Source organism: Lathyrus oleraceus, chromosome 7 (assembly GCF_024323335.1).
Source record: "Lathyrus oleraceus cultivar Zhongwan6 chromosome 7, CAAS_Psat_ZW6_1.0, whole genome shotgun sequence".
Lineage (NCBI taxonomy): Eukaryota > Viridiplantae > Streptophyta > Magnoliopsida > Fabales > Fabaceae > Lathyrus > Lathyrus oleraceus.
The window spans coordinates 241074109-241090578 of NC_066585.1; the positions used below are offsets into that span (position 1 = coordinate 241074109).

Genomic DNA, 16470 nt, shown 5'->3' on the forward strand with positions numbered 1-16470 from the left:
TTCTTATAAGGATCTCTTTCTGCCTTAGGTGCAGAACTAGGAGGTTCCTCTTCAGGAACAGGTTTCTCCAAGACATTCAGGTTTCTATCATGTTTGAGGATAATCCTCAGATTTCAGTGCCAATCCAAAAAATTTGTCCCAGACAATTTTTCCTTATCTAGGATTGATCGCAAAATGTTGTTAGAGGTGTTTGTTGTCATTGTAATCTACATGAAAATAATGAAAATATAAGTATCAATAAAATAACATATTTAATTAGGCCTTTAATTAAATATGCTCCCACTATTTTACTCAAAACAAATGACCCTCGCCATTTGATTCAGAAAATCCTGTTGGAAGATTTTATAGTGGGTCGAGATCCATATTTCACTTTGTTTTAAGTCCGCGTAGGTGGATTAAACAAAACTAAGTTATTTAGGTAGGAAATCCTTCGAATTGTATCTAATACAACTCTCAAATATTTTAGTTGGGTGAATAACTCCTTATTTCAATCCATCATATGGATCATTTCCAACTCTTGCTTCTAAACATATATAATCTTATTATAATTTGTTTAGTTAAGTTTGACCCATTGTTTTAGCAATCGAATATTATAATTATCCCATCTCACCTTATTAATATAGAACATGCACCTCGCATAGGCGAAACCTACATTATTCGATACTAGTCTTGATGAGTGCTAAAACTTGGAAAGCATAAACTTAATATTTAATTTGAGGGAATTTGCAATTATTCTGATCTCACCGGCTTATTTATCATATAAATCATCTCTCACATGCATCAACATACATACAAAATGAAACAGTTATGGCCCCTAGCACAATTATTCTCCCAAGCCAATGAGAGAACCTAAGCTAACCTAATAACGATTTAAGTTTCTCCAAGCAAGATCTTCAAGGTTGTCCTCCTTTGATATTGAATTCTTCTCTTTCGTCATAACATTACATTACATAAAAGAAACTCATTTTACATACGAGGGAGTGAGATGATAAAAGAAGTTACATTAAGAGATTAAAAGAGAGACATGACACGCAGGTCGTATTTTAAAATCCCAAAACAAAATAAAGGAAAACTAAGGCCATAACCGATCACCACAAGACAATAATAATAAACACATTATTATTTTTATTAATTTAAATTCTTTTAATTAAATAAACCAAATTAAATTTCGGCGATTGATCACACTATGGAGAGTTAGTCAGGGGTTCCGCTGCCCGGTCAGCGCTCCCTGCGGGGTTGCAGGGGCAGCGCCCCGACGCAAAATTTTAATGAACAATTCATTTGAAATCATCGATTTTTGCATTAACACTTAATACTTTAAAGCATAACTCTTACGCGGTCACAACCCTAATCGCATAACTCTTTGACAACACAACCCTTGTACCGTCATGAACCCTAATGCACCAATTTCATACCGTCAAACACACCTCAATTGTTAATTCAGTATGATTGATCAACATGTCATTGCTTCACCATACTTTCATCGAATTCCGAAGTAAATGACCATTGATCGATCAAAGGAAAATAACCATTAAGTGTTTGAATAAACGAAAGAGAAACAATATATCATATATACCGTATTTTGCATCAGAATTACTTATATCATATATACAACTTGATCGATCTCAATTGTGTAATCTATGGACGATCGATGTAACGTTGCTTCATCATACTAACGTCGGAAGCATAGTCAACATCAATCATCCAAATCGTACACACATGATGCCAAATTTAATTACTCATTTATTCTTTGATTCATTCCGTCTTTTAATCGTATTAATATAGAAAATAAACAACTATCAGATGCATGGTTTCGTAAGTGGCTCTGATACCACTGAAAGAGAATAGTGATCCAAAACGCAGCGGAATGTAAAAAAATTCTCCTTTAGTGATCCTTATGAACGGGCATGATCAGTGATAGAAGCGTTACCTCTTGTGGAGATTGAAACCTTTGATGCAGATCTAAGGAGCGATCATGAACGTTGAATGGTGACAACGCCTCTACTCAGTCCACACGAACGAATTCCTTCAATCTTAGTGTTAGCTGCAACGAATGAAGGCTTTGAGTGAGTGAGTGAGAGAGAGAGAGAGAGAGAGAGAGAAACAAAATTTCAATTGCATAAATGCTTATGCACATAGAACCACTTGTGTGGGTTGTAAGCTAAAAAGCCCACTTAAGTGTATGTGGCCCATATCTTATGATATACAAAAATCACTTAAGCACGTGGTACCTTACCATATTTCATATTCTACTTAAGTGCATTGTACATTATGATGTCCTACAATTCACTTAAGTGCAGTGTACCTTACGGTGTTCCTTATTTACTCGATCTCTTATCAATCCGTCCTTTTGTGTGTGACCCTGTAGGTTTTCGCGACATTTGCAATTATATCAAATCAGGTATTTAACATAATAAACAATGAGCGGTATCTAGCAACACATCACTTCTACCTAAGACACGAAAATGTCATGTGATCTGACAAATTCTTTTGTGATAATACTTATGTGTACAATTATCCTTTTGCCCTTATGTTTGTATTGAACACAAGGCATAGACCGTGTCATCCTTGTCCAGTTCAATATTGGGCCCGTAGACATTTATCCTATTACGCAGGATGGGAAAATTCTATCTAGGTCACTCATGTCCCTCAGCATGCTTCGTGGAATACCCATCAACTGCCTTTATGGTCATCTAGTTATGGACAATGTTTGATCAACAATAAGGCACTCGAATCTACATTTAGGGTCCATAGTGGTTTCAGGTCGAAGGGTGGTATACACGACTATCACCATAAGAATAACTTATGACACTTTGCATAACATTCTATATAGTATTCGCATAGCGGGTAAATCCAGTATAAATATTACTCTTAATTTTCATACCTATGTTTAAGACTTGATAACTCCTTATTCATGATCCAAGAGATGTGATCATCGGTCTATATACATAATAGTCTTAATGCTTTAATGTTATCTCATTTTACAACAAAGCTCGACTAAGGATACTTTAAGAATAATGTCCTTATGTTTAATGGGATCTCATGATTAAGTCACACTTGATACATTAAACGGACTAGCTATTCTAGGGACTTTATTAGACAAACATAATAAAGAAAAAGCCTTTTATTATTAATAAATAATCTGATACAAGTACCAAAAGTATTGGCCTCTAGGGCTTACACCAACAGGTTATTCGTGACGATTTTAATATTTTGTGAACCTACTGATGTTAGAGGCCTTTGGAATGAGTTTTTTACACATATGGCAGAGGATTATCAAACAACTAACAATGTTATGGAATTAGACTTGACTAATATGTTGGTGAAGGACTTGAATGAACTCTTAAACCTAAATGGTAAAAAAATGAAGATTCTGATCTCCCATCTTTACCCCCCTAATACAATAGACGGAGATGCAATTCCAAGTCTCATAAAAGAGGAGTTAGCGGTCGATATCCCCAATGAAGATATTGAATCTGTTGCTAAGTTAAATAATGATCAAATGATTGCATTCAAAACCATTATGAATGTAATTATTCAAAAACACAATGGGGTTTTTTTTGTTGATGGTTCATGAGGAACAGGTAAAACATTCCTTTATCGAACATTAATGGTAAGTTTAATAAGTAGATGAGAAATTATCTTAGCAACTGCATCATCTCGTATAGCTGCAACATTATTTCCCGGTGGTAGGACTGCACACTCTCGATTTAAGATACCTATTGATATACAATTGAGTTCTATTTATGGTATTCAAAAGCAAAAAGATCTTGCAAATCTCATTAGATTTGTTGCCACAATAATTTGGGATGAAACACCAATGACAAACAAAAAAAGTTTGGAAGCCTTAGATCGATCATTCCAAGACATTTGTAGCAATAGTGCTCCATTTGGTGGAAAAGTTCTGATCATGGGGGGAGATTTTGGTCAAGTTCTTCCCGTTGTAAGAAAAGGTACTAAGGAACAGATGATCTCAACGTGTATTGTTCAATCCCATGATCATACCAAGATTTTGTGTTTGCGTCAAAATATGTGATCATTGCATGATCAAGAGTTTGAAGAATGTCTTATTCGCATTGGTGATGGTGTTGAACCTACCAAACCAGATGACATGGTGAGGTTACCTTCATAGATTTCAATCCCATGGGAAAATGAACATTCCATACAAGTACTTATCCAACATATTTTTCCTAATTTAGAATTGCATGGTTAGGATGCCCCATATATGGTACAAAGAGCTATTTTGACACCAACAAATGATGATGTCCAGAAATTGAATGATATGATTATCGATCAGTTTCTAGGAGAAGAACATAATTTGTTGTTGTTTGACGAGGTTGAAGGGGATAACCATAATTTGTACCAGCAAGAATTCTTAAACTCAATTGCACAAAGTATTTTGCCACCACATATTCTAAAGATTAAAAAGGGTGCATCGTTGATGTTGTTACGAAATCTATATCATAGATATGGATTGTGTAATGGGACACGATTATTATGTCATGGTTTATTTATGAATATGTTGGATGTGGAAATCTTGACAGAAAACAACGCAGGAAAACGAGTTTTTTTTGCCTTTTGTCCTTAGTATAAAGAAATTTCTTGTGCGACTAAGTTTTGTAATTACTATAAATAAATCACAAGGACAAACCATTCCAAATGTTGGAATATATCTTCCACGACATAGTTTTAGTCATGGACAGTTATATGTGGCTTTATCCAGGGGTGTTTCACAAACTACGACAAGAGTTTTAACCAGGGAAGGAAAATTGAAAGGAAAAGATGGTGACTACGTAAAAAATGTAGTCTTCAAACAAATTCTTTTATCGCACCCGCCAATATTTATTAAGTACATTAAAAGAAATTGCTCACACATTGATTCCCATTTTTGTTACACAACATACCAAGATTATATTGTATTATTTATATCATAACTAAATATAATTTTCTTTATCTTTAATATACAGTCAAACTAGAACACTGTGAAATCTTCCAATTATGTAAGGAGTTGAGACGAAAGAATGTTGAAACTTGCTTCGACATAAAAGTAAGTTATACTTAATCATTTGTTTTATGCTTTTATGTTATATATCAATTGGGTCATACTTATTATCACTATTATTATGCAATAAACTTTAGATAGGAGACTTTGAAGATAAATGGAACACATGGAAGGATGAACAAATCATTTCATCCATCGGCAAACTCGATAATAAGGTGTATTTACCTTTTTTATAATACGTATAAAAAATTGTTTCTTGCATTTTCACCACTATTTCACTAACATTTTTATCATCCTTATTGAAACAGGTCAAACGTCTAAAAATTTACTTTGTCGGTTGGAGCTCCACAGTGATAACAGATAAAACACAACTTTGGAAAATGGTGAAAAGAGAAATAATATCTCAAAGGATGGAGTGGTTTTTATTTAATTCATTTAAGAATATTTTTCTCTCTATAATATTTTTGAATGCATGAATTTAACTTCTATTTATGGTTTATGTAAATAAAACCTTATATATTTACTAAGTCCATTGTTTTCCTTTTTTACCAGAAATCCAGGTAATTCAGAACTAAGTCATAGTTGTTGTTCTACCAAATATAGACTAAAATAAAGTATCTCCATTCTCCAGATATTTATTTGTGTAATAATAGACCATATTATATTCAAACGAGTCAAATATTTTGAATGTATTTCTTTGATGATATGACATTTCGTCATGTATTTGTAGTTTTTTAAATCTCAAGAGCGTATTGATAAATGGATGTACGAAGAATTGATTCGAATCTTTATAAGGTAGAAAAAACTATATTACACTACTTACTATTAATTTTACTATCTTTTTCTCTAAAAAAATATAATTGAAGAGTCTTACATTTTTTCTTTACCATGGAAACCAATTGCAGGGAAAAAGAAAATACTTCGAATACAAAATTTAGGTTCGACATTCCTCTTAAAGAACGTCATTGATTACACAATATCAATAGTACTTTGCATGCTTTAATCTAATTTTGAATATCTTTGTTTACCATTTTCAAAGTGTAATAATATTATTTTTAATGCGACGTACAATAGAAACCTCATAAAAAGAAAAACAAACATCTATTTTTCTCTGTTGTGCGCATTAAAAAAAGCGGGCAGACGGGCACGGGAGTGCCCGTTTGAACGCTAGTTCTAAGAATGAGATTTTTTTTTTGGTGAGAAACTGAAGAAGATGGTTTTCAAAAAGTGATATCCCCTTTTTACGCAAGGCATTGTTTGGATTTATTCAAAAAAATCATCAAAATTGTTTTTTTCCCTCCACCAATAAGAGAGAGCCACCAATATGAGTGTGGAGAAAGGACTCTCGTACTGGGACGCGTGGCAGCTGCTGGCTGGAGAAGAAGAAATATTTTTTCAATAATTCTGATTTTTTATTAACCTATTTATTTAAATTTCTATCTTTTAATTGAATGATAAGGGAATGCAAGGATAACAAATATAGGCCATTGATTAATTTGAATCAATTATTCAGATTAAATCAAAGAAACACACATAATTTAAAATGTCAAAGTTGCCCCCTCTAAAAGTTTCTTAAATCAATTAAAATAACTAAAATTCACAACTTCTTAAATAAATATGATAAAAATAAAATAAAAGCAAGGAAAATTCTATCTAATTATTTCTGACAATTTGACAAAAGAATAAAAATAAAATGACTGATCATCAATAAATCGGGCACAAAAATGCCCAAAAAATTGAACCGAGTGCACAACAATGATCGGTGCGAAATAAATTTCTCGAAAACATACAGGTTTTGATCAAAATTTGAAACAAAAAATGATCAGATAAAAGGCTCAGACTTATCACAATATGACTGAAAAATTAGTCAAAAGATAAAATGAGCACACCATATTAAACTACGCGAACCGTGAATTAATAATACTGACATCTGCAAGCTCAATTTCAAAACTTTTTAACCACTGATTTTACGTGTATTTGAGAAACGGGTCAATCGGTCTGTCTGTAGTTCAAAAATTTATTCTGGACGATATTCTAGCCATTATGCACGGTGAAAGACATGTTATACTATGCAGATGATGCAAAGTAAAAATAAAGTTAGATGCATGGAAGTTTTAAAATGCCCAGACAAAATTTGGGTATGACAATATGTAATAAAATTGATTTATAAATGAAAACACAAATTAATATATACCTACGCGTGGTAAAACGGGCTCAAATAACATTCTTTGTTATCTTCTATCAACATGTCTTTTAAGTAAACCTTGATATTGTTTTCTACCGCACCACCATGAAGGCTAATGGAATTTGGATCTATGATAAAATACTTTCTTATACTCCTTTCAACACACATCTCATGCAAGTACCTGCAAGACTCATATGTTTATTGCTAAAGTACGAGAATGTATGAATATAAATATAAATGATCAATGTAAAAATTATATTTACGAGCACCACAATTAGAATATCGTAACATCTAACCATTCACCCCTTTCAAAAATTCCTTAATATTATACTTAGGAAATACGTAATATTGATATGGAACCTGAATTAATTGAATATTCTCGTAGATTTCTGGAAGACCCTCTAATATCATTTTTAGTCTTTGAATATTATCTACTTGTTATGGTGTGGTTTCAATATTGTCTTGGTGGGCATACCAACTTCCTTTTGTATTTGTACCATCCATTACTTTCTCTTGAATGTCCAACTGATTCGAATTTGTTTGGTTGAGTAAACATAACGAACTCAATCTATGCATCACAAAAACAACAGAAATACAATACAAAAATTAAAACACAAATGATAATAACAACAACATACAATAAAAAAATTTAAATTTATACATATACCTCAAGCACATCGCGGGTACATTTCACGAATATCCTCTCATACTTCTCATTATTCTCCTTCTTTCGCTCCACCTCAGCCAACCTCTCTCACTCCTCTTGCTCCTTCTGGACCAGTTCTCACACCTGCTACAAAAACCTCTCAGTCTCCTCCTTAAACACCCTCACCCGCTCATTCATTTGCACCCTCCAACGTTTCTCATGATTTTCGCTTCTCCCTTTCCTCCACCAACTTAACAACAACTATCTTTCCATTAACTTCCTTACAAAAATCTTGAAGCCAATGCCTTTTCAAAGACCACGAACACGCCCAGGATGCTCCTCGACTCCAATCGCTTCAACCAAGATGTCATGACGATCTTCTGGAACGAAAAGACCGGATTTGGATTGTTCAACCAATACCTCCTACAACACATATAAAATTTCATCTTTACTACGTTGATTTAACCAAAATAAATTATATTATTGAAAAAAGAATCTACTTACAATCTTTTCAGCCACTTAGCCTCTGATGTGAACTCACCGCCTTTTCTTTGACGTGCCCTCTTCCATTTCTCATGGCGTGATGGTGGAGATGAAATGTGATCAAGGCTTATAGAATCACCCAACTCTTATTCCCTTTGTTTTCTTTTTTCTTCAATCATCTTCTTTTCAAGTTTGTCATATCCTCCACGAGACAATCTATATGGATAGACATTTCTAGATCTATTAAGATTTCCTTTTTAGCTCTTAGCAAAGAATTCGGGAGTGGTGCAAGACTTTACAAATTCCTCCAAACAATCCTGATCAATATATTAATACATCAGCTATTGAGGCTTTTTTTTTTTACTTTTAGTTGTTGGATGAGTAATATAATCATGAGTGAGTTGTGTCTTAAAGTCCCTCCAACATTCACTAGCATATGTAAGCACCTTCTTTTTCACGTTACTATCATTTGGACTAACATTAAACACTTTCTATGATAACACAATAGAGTTGTTATCAGTATTAAACAAATAATTAAATGATCATACATACTTGTAAAATAAATAATAAAATTCAATATAAATACTGTAATATCGGTCCATAAGTTGTTTTTCAAATTATTGTCAATGTCGTGCCAATTATCCAACAAAATACTCACTTTACTTCTACCTTGTAACGCAATGTAACTCGTAAAACCCTCAGCATGTTCACCATAAGCCTTGCCTGTTGCAACATCAACTTTAACTGGGTAGCGAATACCGTTTTCGTGAGATTTTTTCACCTTGGTATACATCATGACACCTCTAGTTTTTCTTTTACATTTTGTATTTGTAGAGGTAGTTGTATGAGTCAAGGAGGCGGGATTCATCGAGACACCATCTTTCGGGTGAGTCGTTGATGTTGTATGGGAGTTGTTTGTCATATCGGTGATAGAAGATACGTCATTTCAGTGATACTAACACTAATACAAGTGAAAACGAATGCAAGGGTAACAAATGGAAATACATTATTTCAGGGAAAAACAAATGCAATTAGGCCATGACTGATGAGATATAAACAAAATGAAAAAAATAATGATCAAGAGAAACCATTTCATTGTCAACGTCGTGCCAACTATCCAACAAAATACTCACTTTACTTCTACCTTATAACTCGAGTTGATATAAACTATTTAAGTGATATGAACTAAAAACATTTCAGTAATAAAAATAAAAATGTGATAAAGAAGTACCTCAAACGTGATGACAAAAATTCAATTAAGGTTGGAAACAAAGATGATGTTCGTATTTTAATGAGAGTGACGTTGGAAATCGCCAAGAGTTAGAAAAGTTTTGATGAGAGAGTGAATATGAAAATTGTCTAGGCTTTCTACGCAGAGAATGACGATGAAGTTAGAGCGTTGATAGGTAAACGAAAAATTAAAGACCAATTCTTTGAAGTATTTCATGCAAAATAATATATTGTCGGTTTTTAGAGAAAACCGACGTGTATTCATTAATTAAAAAAAAGCAAAAGCGCTATAATGCCATATTCAAAAAACTCAATTAAAATATCTTTTACGTTGGATTTCAAGGAAAATCGAGGTATATGAGTTCATAAAAAAAAGTTTTTAAAAAAGTAATTAATAAATATCTACACAATATATTACCTCTCAGTTGGTACATGTAATCGAGATTAATAGAAATAAAAAATAATAAAATAATAAAAATATTAACAAAGAAAAAAAGATAGCTGAAAATACGTCAAGTGAGAAATATTAAATAAATCATAGAAAACAAAAATAACATAAAATATAGTAGCCGAAAGGAATTAAAAATTTATTTTAGTTATTTGATGGTGAACTAACGAATTTGATTGTATTTTATTTTTGATATGATGTTGAATTTATTTTAGTTGTATTAATCATAGTCAAGTGAGAATTTTTTTATATATGATAGTGGAGAATAAACAAATAAATATATAATATTTGAATAAAAAATATCGTAAACTAATCAACCTAAGTAAATCAAATCAGTTAGTTTGTTCAATTTTATTTTTTAAAAATATTAAAAACTGAAATAAACAAATCGATGATAATATCATCGTTTTGAAAGAGTAACCATCATAAATTTGTATGTACAGAAAACTCCAAAGTAACTTGGAAATTAAGATGACCACTTTCATTGTGTGATTCTCATTACGTACGTACTATAAGCGATATTGTAAACGAGGACCACGTTTCGCCAACCTCATTCCTATAAATTATATACACACAGACGTAAAATTATTCTCAACTTCCAACCTAAAACTGAGAAAACATCATTTTGTGTCTAAAACTGTTGGAAACAAAGGTGATAAGTAATCATGTCAGTTTCAGCAACATCATCACTAGTTGCTCCTCCAACCACTAATAATTTATCTAGACGTTCCGCAAATTATCATCCCAACATTTGGGGGAGTCATTTTATTCAATATCTATTGGAACCTATGGTACTAATTTTACTTCATTTTCATTTACCTAACTATATTTATTTTTTGAATGGAACATCTAAAAAAATTTATGCATGCAGGAATTGGGTGAAATAATGAAGCAGATTATACTGCTAAAAGAAAATGTGAGGCAGATGCTACTCCCTACAAACCCTTTGAATGATGCTAATTTGATCGATTCAATCCAACGTTTGGGGTTATACCATCATTTTGAGCATGAGATCGGAGAATTATTGCAACATATTCACAATAATAATGTTCAAAATGGAACTATAACTCTTAATTTTAACCAAGATCTTCATTCTATTGCACTTGTCTTCAGGTTACTAAGGCAACATGGATATCACATTTTGCCCGGTACGTAGGCCTCACTTTACTACTTATTTTTAATGTTTTTAAGGTGAAAAAAAAACATAACCATGTGTTATATACATTGTCGTGTTCTCAGATGTTTTTGAAAAGTTCAAGAACGAGCAAGGAAACTTCAATGAAACACTTGTTGGTGATGTTGAGGGAGTGTTAAGTTTGTATGAAGCCACACATTTAAGGATTCATGGAGAAGAAATATTAGATGATGCACTTTCTGTCACTTCCTCACACCTTAAAATGATGACTACTCAATTAAGTCCTTCTCTTGCTACTAAAATGAATCATAGCTTAAAGAGGCCACTCTTCAAAAACATGCCTAGATTAGTGGCAAGGAATTATATTTCTACTTATGAAGAAGATCCCTCACATGATGCAACTTTGCTATTACTTGCCAAATTAGATTTCAATCTGCTTCAAAAACAACATCAGAAAGAACTTGGTGATATTTCAAAGTAAGTTTAATTATTACATATAGTTGAATAATGAACAAAAAGTTATTTTAATAAACTTATTTTAACAGAGAGTTTTGTTACTCATCTTTAGAAATCAATCACTATATTGGCATGCAAAAGATATCTAATTTATAAATAAAATAACAAATCTTATAGCCCAACAAGTTACAAAATCTTTTATAATATTAATTATTTAATAATAATATTACTAAGAACTAGATTTTTTATTTCGATTGAAAGATCTTTTAACTCGATTTTGTAGTCGAGGTAACAAAGAGGATAATAAAAAGTACTTACTTTTTCTTTCGGTTGTTTTTTTCATCAAGGTGAAATGAACAACTTTTTTTTCCGATTGATTTGATACTGAGGTGAAATCAACTTTACAAAACCATTGTCTAAGATTTATTGAAAGAGGATAGAACGTTTTGATCAAGATTGAGTATTTTTTTTCATGTAATATTAGTTACTAAAATTATTTTCTCCAAATAGGATTGTAAAAACATGTTTACTATTGTTAAGAAAACATGGATGTGGTTTGTGTTGTTTAGTTTTAATATTTCTAACAACAACAATAACAACATAAGAACAACAATTTGATGGGTCAAATATTATATTCATTCAAGTCTCACTCAGGTCGTAAGAAGAAAATAAAATTTGAGTACTAATATATAGAGAGATAGTTAGTTTGAGTTTTTTACCCAATAAAATAATATAGTCTTTTGGGTGTATTGAGGATTTGGGTAGTTCTGTGTCTATAGAAGGTTTTCTATTTTTCGTTTTAAAATAATCTATTGAGAGAGTTTTTTATTTTGTCGTTCAAAAATAATTTGTGGAGAGAGTTTGTAATTTTTCCGTCCAAAAGTTGTAGTGAGAGATGGTTTGTTAATTTTTCGTCCAAAAATTGTAATTGAGAGAGGGTTTACAATTTTTCCGTTCAAAAATTATAATGGAGAGAGGGTTTGCAATTTTTCATTCACCAATTATATTTGAAAGAAGTTTGCAATTTTTCCGTTCAAAAGTTGCAGTTTAGAAGGTTTGTAATTTTCTCTTTAAAAATTACAATTTTATGAGAGAATTTGTAATTTTGTTTCGCAAAGATTTGAAATTGAATAATGAATTTGTGAGTTTTTCTTTTGAATTTTTTTTGCTCTTTTTATTTTTGTGGATATGCTTTCGCGTCCGTAATTTTTTTTGTTATTTTCCCAACAACGGGTATCAGGACTAAGGTTTCGATCAATGGAGAAAGGAAGAGTAATAATTATTCAGATCAAATGAGGAAGAAAACAAGAAGATTGAAGAATAATAATTTTACAAATGTGGCTAATCTTTATAATTATAATTATCGTTTTGAAGATGAAGTTGATGATAAATTGAAGATATGTGAGACTTTGGATGAAGTAATGATTTGTTGAGTCAAATATTATAGTCATCCAAGTCCCATATAGGATATTAGGAGGAAAATAGAATTTGAGTGTTAATATAAATAGAGATAGTTAGTTTGAATTTTGTACACAACAAAATATAGTCTTTTGGGTGTATTGGAGATTTTGATAGTTGTGTTTATGGAAGGTTTTCTATTTTTCCGTTCAAAACAGTTTGAGTTTGTTGAGAGAGTTTTCTATTTTGTCGTTCAAAAAAATTTGCTGAGAGAGTTTGTAAATTTTCTATCCAAAAATTGTAGTAGAGAGAGTTTGCAATTTTTCCGTCCAAAAATTATAGTTGAAAGAGGGTTTGCAATTTTTCCTTCTATTAAAAATTATAATTGAGCAAGGATTTGCAATTTTTCCGTTCAAAAATTATAATTAAAAGAGGGTTTATAATTTTTCCTTTCCATTCAAAAATTATAATTGAGAGGGTTTGTAATTTTTTCCTTCAAAAATTATAATTGAGAGAGTTTACGATTTTTTCGTTTAAAAATTGCAATTTAGAGTGTTTGCAATTTTCTCTTTAAAAGTTATAATTTAATTAGAGAGTTTGTGATTTTGTTTTTTTGAATTCTTTTTATTTTTATTCTTGTGGGTATGTTTATGCGTCCGTAAAGAATTGTTTTTATTTTTATTTTTCCAACACAACTAACATTGTTTAGTTACATCTATTATATTATTATTATTATTATTATTATTATTATTATTATTATTATTATTATTATTATTTTACAGCAGCAAGATGATCACTTATGTCTTGTTAATTGATTATTAAGCTTGGTTTGTTTTCTTTAATTATTTATTAGATGGTGGAAAGAATTGGATTTTGCAACAAAACTGCCATTTGCACGCAATCGAATAGTTGAAGCATACTTTTGGATATTGGGAGGATGTTTTGAGTCTCAATATTCTGTTGGTAGAAAGATAATGACAAAAGTGATGTCATTGACCTCAGTAATTGATGATATATATGATAACTATGGTACAATAGACGAGCTACAACTTTTCACTCAAGCAATTCAAAGGTTTGAGGTTTTTGGAGTTTCCACTTTTCAATATTGAACTATAATTTTGTAGGGAAGTTTAATTATTAACATCAATTTGAACTGGAATTCTAGGTGGGATATGAGTTGCATGGATTTTCTACCAGAATACATGAAATTTTGCTACAAAGCCCTTTTGGATGTTTATGAAGAAATGGAGCAAGAGATGGTTAAAGAAGGAAGAGCTTTTTGTGTATATTATGTCAAAAATGAAGTAAATATTATAACTCTTCAGTTATTCCATAGGGTTACTTCTTTCTAAGAACTAAATGTTGAACTCATTTAATATCTGCATCAGATGAAAAGATTGAGCCAGGCCTACTTGACTGAGGCCAAATGGTTCAGTTGTAATTTTATACCAACAATGGAAGAATACATGGCTCTAGGAATAGTAAATTCTGGTTACTATCTGATCACAGCAACATCTTTCATTGGAATGGGATGCATTGCTACAGAAGAAGTCTTCAAATGGTTAACTAATAACCCAAAAATTGTTAATGCTTCATCAAGAATTGCCAGACTCATGAATGATATTGTTTCCCATGAGGTAATAATGATTAATCAATAAATACCATTTTTTTAAATTTATTAGTATTGTATTCTAAAATATATGTTTAATATTTTATTTTATATTGAATTAGTTTGAGCAGAAGAGAGGGCATGTTGCCTCTTCTATTGAGTGCTACATGAATGAACATGGTGTAACTAGATCAGATGCAATTAGTGAACTTTCAAGACAAGTTGCAAATGCTTGGAAGGATATGAACGAGGAACTTCTTGATTCAACTCAAGTGCCAAAGCCTCTCCTTATGCGAGTTCTCAATTTATCACGTGTCCTTCATGTGATTTATAGAGATGAAGATTGCTACACTAACTCCCAAGGATCAACAAAGAATGACATAATATCTACCTTGTTGAATCCATGTCCAATATGACAAATTGGATTCATTGTCCATGTTATACACATGTACACATCAATTGCAATATATTTCGGCATAATCAAGGTTTCTAGTAAATATGGAAACTATGACGACTTTGTAAAATCACATGTAAACTATGTATTCAAAAACAAATTTAAGATAAATATCCAGAAGTTTTGAGTCTGGATACCATTTACGTCATATCCAATTATAACAATGCCATCAACGTATACCACAATAAAGATGTGTAGACCAGTGGAGGAATATAGGAAGAAACCAGAGTGATCAACTTCACATCTAGTCATACCAAATTGTATCAAGGAAGAGATGAAGGGACCAAACTAAGCATGTGGAGAGTGTTTAACTTATAAAGAGAAAGACGAAGCTGACAAACAAGTCTAGAATTTCCAGGAACAGTAAAACATAGAGGTTGATCCATATAAACCTCCTCTTTTAATTCTCCGTATAAAAATGAATTTTTAATGTCCAACTGATGAAGCAACCAACGATAAATGGTAGCCATCGAGGTGAATTAAAGTGATATTGGCCAACAGAGAAAAAGTGTCACCATAATGGGATAACATTTCCATGGATTTTGTGACAAGATTGTCGAAGGCAACGAAGGGATGTGATTCCATTTTGGTTGTTGTCGACAGACTGACTAAATCTCCTTATTTCATTCCAATTAAGAACGGTTATCCTTTGCAGAAGTTGGTTGAGTTATATGTCGAAAAGATTGTTGGCCTACATGGTATTTCGTCGAGTATTGTGTTAGATAGAGATATGAGATTCACGTCGAGGTTTTGGCAGAGTTTGCAAGAAGAATTGGGTACTAAGCTGAAGTTGCGTTCCTCTTATCACTCGCAGACTGATGGACAAACAAAGAATTGGGATAGCTACTTTTTTCTTATTGAGTTCACTTACAATAACAGCTTTCATTCGAGTATTAGGATGGCCCCGTTTGAGGTGTTATACGGTAAAAGGTGCAGTTCACATTTATGTTGGTATGAGTCGGGAGAGTGTGTTTTGATTGGACCGGAGATTGTCCAACAGATCACAGAGAAGATCAAAGTGATCCAAGAGAAGATGAGTGTTTCGCATAGTCACTAGAAGAGTTACCATGATAAGAAGAGGAAAGCACTTGAATTCCAAGAGGGAGCTCGTATGTTTTTAAGAGTTACGTCAGTAACTGGTGTTGGTCGAGCTTTGGAGTCTCGAAAACTTACACCATGTTTTGTTGGTCCATGCTAGATCTTAGAGAGGATAAGCGAGATGGCATATCAGATTGCCTTGCCACTGCCGCTTGTTAATCTTCATGATGTGTTTCATGTGTCTCAAGTAAGGAGATACATTTCAGATTTGTCTCATGTGATCCAAGTGGACGATATACAGGTGAGAGAGAACCTGATTTTTGCGACATCGCTCATCCAGATAAAGGATCGAAAAGTGAAGTAGTTGTGTGGTGAGCAGATTTCCT

At 32.1% G+C, this 16470-nt stretch overlaps 1 protein-coding gene across 1 annotated transcript; it reads left to right on the plus strand.

Annotated features, from left to right (window-relative positions):
- Positions 1 to 10604: 10604 nt before the first annotated feature.
- LOC127106453 ((-)-germacrene D synthase) lies at positions 10605 to 15194 on the plus strand. The gene is made up of 7 exons (XM_051043747.1): positions 10605 to 10785; positions 10866 to 11142; positions 11234 to 11606; positions 13837 to 14055; positions 14149 to 14287; positions 14372 to 14620; positions 14715 to 15194. Exons 1-7 carry the CDS (start codon positions 10660 to 10662, stop codon positions 15006 to 15008), a joined length of 1677 nt encoding a protein of 558 aa, XP_050899704.1. The 5' UTR covers positions 10605 to 10659; the 3' UTR covers positions 15009 to 15194.
- The last annotated feature ends 1276 nt before the right edge of the window (positions 15195 to 16470 follow it).

Excerpts from the sequence above, each read along its gene's own strand:
- LOC127106453 (XM_051043747.1), top strand. The coding sequence starts at position 10,660 with ATGTCAGTTTCAGCAACATCATCACTAGTTGCTCCTCCAACCACTAAT. Across the intron at positions 10,786-10,865 it reads AATATCTATTGGAACCTATG|GAATTGGGTGAAATAATGAA; the intron begins GTACTAATTTTA and ends TTATGCATGCAG. Across the intron at positions 14,288-14,371 it reads TATATTATGTCAAAAATGAA|ATGAAAAGATTGAGCCAGGC; the intron begins GTAAATATTATA and ends TATCTGCATCAG.